This window comes from Dipodomys spectabilis, unplaced genomic scaffold, assembly GCF_019054845.1.
Source record: "Dipodomys spectabilis isolate Male_0828 unplaced genomic scaffold, ASM1905484v1 ptg000691l, whole genome shotgun sequence".
Classification (NCBI taxonomy): Eukaryota; Metazoa; Chordata; class Mammalia; order Rodentia; family Heteromyidae; genus Dipodomys; species Dipodomys spectabilis.
This window is the reverse complement of record NW_024871368.1, coordinates 25,779-29,351: the sequence shown is the minus strand read 5'-3', so window position 1 is coordinate 29,351 and position 3,573 is coordinate 25,779. Positions and strand designations below refer to the sequence as shown.

General features: G+C 72.2%; 1 protein-coding gene across 1 annotated transcript; it reads left to right on the top strand.

Moving 5' to 3' along the window:
- Positions 1-2,029: 2,029 nt before the first annotated feature.
- Bhlhe23 (basic helix-loop-helix family member e23) lies at positions 2,030-2,683 on the top strand. Its single transcript, XM_042672218.1, has one exon. It carries the CDS (start codon positions 2,030-2,032, stop codon positions 2,681-2,683), a length of 654 nt encoding a protein of 217 aa, XP_042528152.1.
- Positions 2,684-3,573: the final 890 nt, after the last annotated feature.

The following is a 3,573-nucleotide window of genomic DNA, read 5'->3' as shown; positions in this document are numbered from 1 at the left end:
CCCACGACTCACGACTCGGAAGAGTCTTGATCAACTAGCCCAGAGCTCCACTCATGGCTTGAGAATAGAGGACCACAGAGCCAGGCCCAGGCACAGAGACCTCCAGCTCTGACAAATCCTGATGGTTGCCAATGGCAGCCATGGCTAGAAAATGAATATGGACGGGGATGTCAAAGCCCACATCATGATCTCTGCAGTGCTGACCGCTGTGTTACCACTGACCTCGACCTGAACACCAAGAACTGACCACTGACCTCCACCTGAACACTACATCACCACTGACCTCCACCTGAACACTGTACCTTACCAGTAGGACATCTCCACCCACCCCCTACCCCTGTGTCTGGCCCAGCAGCTCCTGTTCCCTGCCCCCAGGCTAGTTTCGGACTATGAGCACCCGGCCTTGGGGTCCCTGTGGAATCCACTTCGTCTCACGTGGGTGTTTCTGCTGTCAGGCCCCTGGCACCCCTGAAGGCTCGGGGCCCCCATGGGAGTCCCAACCCTTGAGCACATGCATCTCAATGGCTAGGGGGTCTTGGTGGTTCCCTGAAGGCCAAATGCCCACCAAGGCACACAGCTCCCCCTTCCCAGGGACTCACGCTTCCCACGGACTCCCCCTCTTCCCAGGGACTCCCCCTTCCCACGGGCTTCCTCTCCCCAGGGACTCCCCCTTCCCACGGACTCCCCCTTCCCACGGGTTCCCACTTCCTACCAGGACCGAGGCATGGTGCTCCAGAGTGCGGCACCTTCCAGGGCCTCTGCCCTGAGCGCTCGGTGACCGCAGGCAGGGGGTGGGGGTGGGGAGCCACTCAAGCACCAAACTTCCCCATATGGACCTAAGGAACTCGGCCTGGCCTCATCCACAGGCACCGCACTTGGAGCGGTGGGGGTGGCCCGTAGTCCTGCCTCTGGGTCCCCTCCCTGTCCCCTTTCCCCGTCTCCTCCCCCATCCACCCTCCCCCGCCCCTCCCCCAGGCCCCTACTCCGACCCTTCCCGTCCCTCTTCCGGCCCCTCCTCTGTTCCTCTCCCATCGCCTCCTCCATCCCCTCCCCGGCCCCTTCCCAGCCCCTTCCCCATCCCCCTGGATTGGACCAAGCTGTTTAAAACCAATGCTGGGCTGCAGGAGTCAGAGCCCGGTGAGGAGGGAGGGAGGAGGGGAGGAGGAGGGAGGAGGGGAGAAGGAGGGAGGGGGAAAGGGGAGGGGAGGGAGAAGGGGAGGAGTAGGTGGGGAGGAGGGAGGAAGGGGGAAAGGAGGAAGGGAGTAGGAGGGGAGGAGAGGAGGGGAGGAGGAGGAGGGAGAGAGAAGGGGAAGAGGAGGGGGAGGAGATGGGAAGAGAAGGGAGGGAGAAGGGGAGGGGAGGAGGTGAAGAGGAGGGAGAGGGGGAGGGAGGGAGAAGGGGAAGGAGTAGGAGGGAAAGAGAAGAGGAGGAGAGGAGGGAGAAAGAGGAGGAGGGGAGGGAGGAGGAGGAAGGGAAGAGGAGGGGAGGAGGGAGAAAGAGGAGGAGGGGAGGGAGGAGGAGGGAGAGAGAAGGGGAGGAAGAGGGAGAGAGGAGACCGGAAGAGAAGGGAGGGAGAAGGGGAGGGGAGGAGGTGAAGAGGAGGGAGAAGGGGGTGAGGGAGAATGGGAAGGGAGTAGGAGGGAAAGGGAAGAGGAGTAGAGGAGGGAGAAAGAGGAGGAGGGGAGGGAGAAAGAGGGAAAGAGGAGGGGAGGGAGGAGGAGGGGAAGGAGGAGGAAGAGGGGAGGAGAAGGGGAGGGAGGAGGAAGAGGGGAGGAGAAGGGGAGGGAGAAGGAAGAGGGAGGAGGAGGGGAGGGAGGAGAAGAGGGAGGAGGAGGGGAGGGAGGAGAAGAGGGAGGAGGAGGGGAGGGGAGCAGGAGGGGAGGAGGAGGGGAGGGGAGCAGGAGGGGAGGAGGCGGAGAGGAGGCGGACGGGGCGGAGGCCCGGGTCTGGCGGGCGGCCCTCCCGGCTGGACCGGCGCGGAGGAGCGGCGGGCTCCGGGCTGGGCGGCCGCGGGCTGGGGCTCGGGGCCATGGCGGAGCTCGGGCCGCTGTCGGGGGACGCGTACCTGGCCCCGGGCCGCGGCTACGCGACGGCGGCGGGGCTGGCGTTCGGGGCGGCGCGGGGGCCCGAGGCGGCCCGCGGCTACGGCGCGCCGGGGGCGGGCGGCGAGCTGGCGGCGGGGCCGGCGGCGGCGGCGGCCGAGAGCAGCGGCGAGCCGAGCGGCGACGAGGACGACGGCGGCGGGCGGCGGCGGCGGGGGCGGCGCGGGGCGGCGGCGGCGCGGCGGCGGCCGCGGGAGCCGCGCTCGCTGCGGCTGAGCATCAACGCGCGGGAGCGGCGGCGCATGCACGACCTGAACGACGCGCTGGACGGGCTGCGCGCCGTGATCCCCTACGCGCACAGCCCGTCGGTGCGCAAGCTCTCCAAGATCGCCACGCTGCTGCTCGCCAAGAACTACATCCTCATGCAGGCGCAGGCGCTGGACGAGATGCGGCGCCTGGTGGCCCTGCTCCACCGGGGCGCGGGCCTGCCGCCGCCCGCGCCCGCCGCGCCGCCGCCGCCCTTCGGCCAGGCCGCCCTGTGCCCCTTCCCGGCGGGCGCCGCCCTCGCGCCCTGCGCGGACAAGTGCGCCGCCTTCCCGGGCTCGGCGCTGTGCAAGCGCTGCGCCGCCGACGAGCCGTGACGGGCCGGGGCCGGGGCCGGGGCCGCCCTCCGGGAACGCGGGGACCCGAGCCCGTCCCGGGCCGCCCGCCGGGAACGCGGGGACCCGAGCCCGTCCCGGGCCGCCCGCCCGCCAGCCTGCCCGCCGGGAACGCGGGGACGCGATCCCGTCCCGGGCCGCCCGCCCGCCAGCCTGCCCTCCGGGAACGCAGGGACCCGAGCCCGTCCCGGGGCCGCCCGCTGGGAACGCGGGGACCCGAGCCCGTCCCGGGCCGCCCTCCGGGAACGCAGGGACCCGAGCCCGTCCCGGGGCCGCCCGCTGGGAACGCGGGGACCCGAGCCCGTCCCGGGCCGCCCGCCCTCCGGGAACGCGGGGCCCCCCCGAGCCCGCTTCCCGTCCGCGCGCGCGCAGCTGCGAGTTCGGAAGCGCGCAGCCCGCGGCACGGGCGGCTCTGCGGGCGGCACGGGCGGCTCTGCGGGCGGCACGGGCGGCTCTGTGCGGGCGCCCGGGAGGTGGCGAGCCCCGGGGAGCGCGAGGGCGCCGGGCGGGGCGAGGCCCGCACCGGGCTCCTTTTCCGGACCAAACCGCAGGGCCGCTCCCCCGACCCCGCGCCGCCCGCCCTGCGGAGGAGTGGGCAGCAGGGCCCGAAGACCCGGGGCGACCAGGCTCCAGCATTTTCCGCGTCGGAAGGCTCGGTTTGCTTCTTGACTGCCCGCCCGGGCGCCGTGGGATTCCCCCGCCCCGGGGCCCGCGCCCCCAGCCCGGCCTCCTCTCCCCGCTTCGGGCGCCCGCCGAGGGGGCCGCACGGAGGACGGCCCCGCAGCCTGCGCCCCCACCTGACCTGGAGGGCCACAGAGCGCCCCAGCGCGGCCCCGGAGCCCGCGAACCCGCCGGCCCGGCGTCCTCCGCCT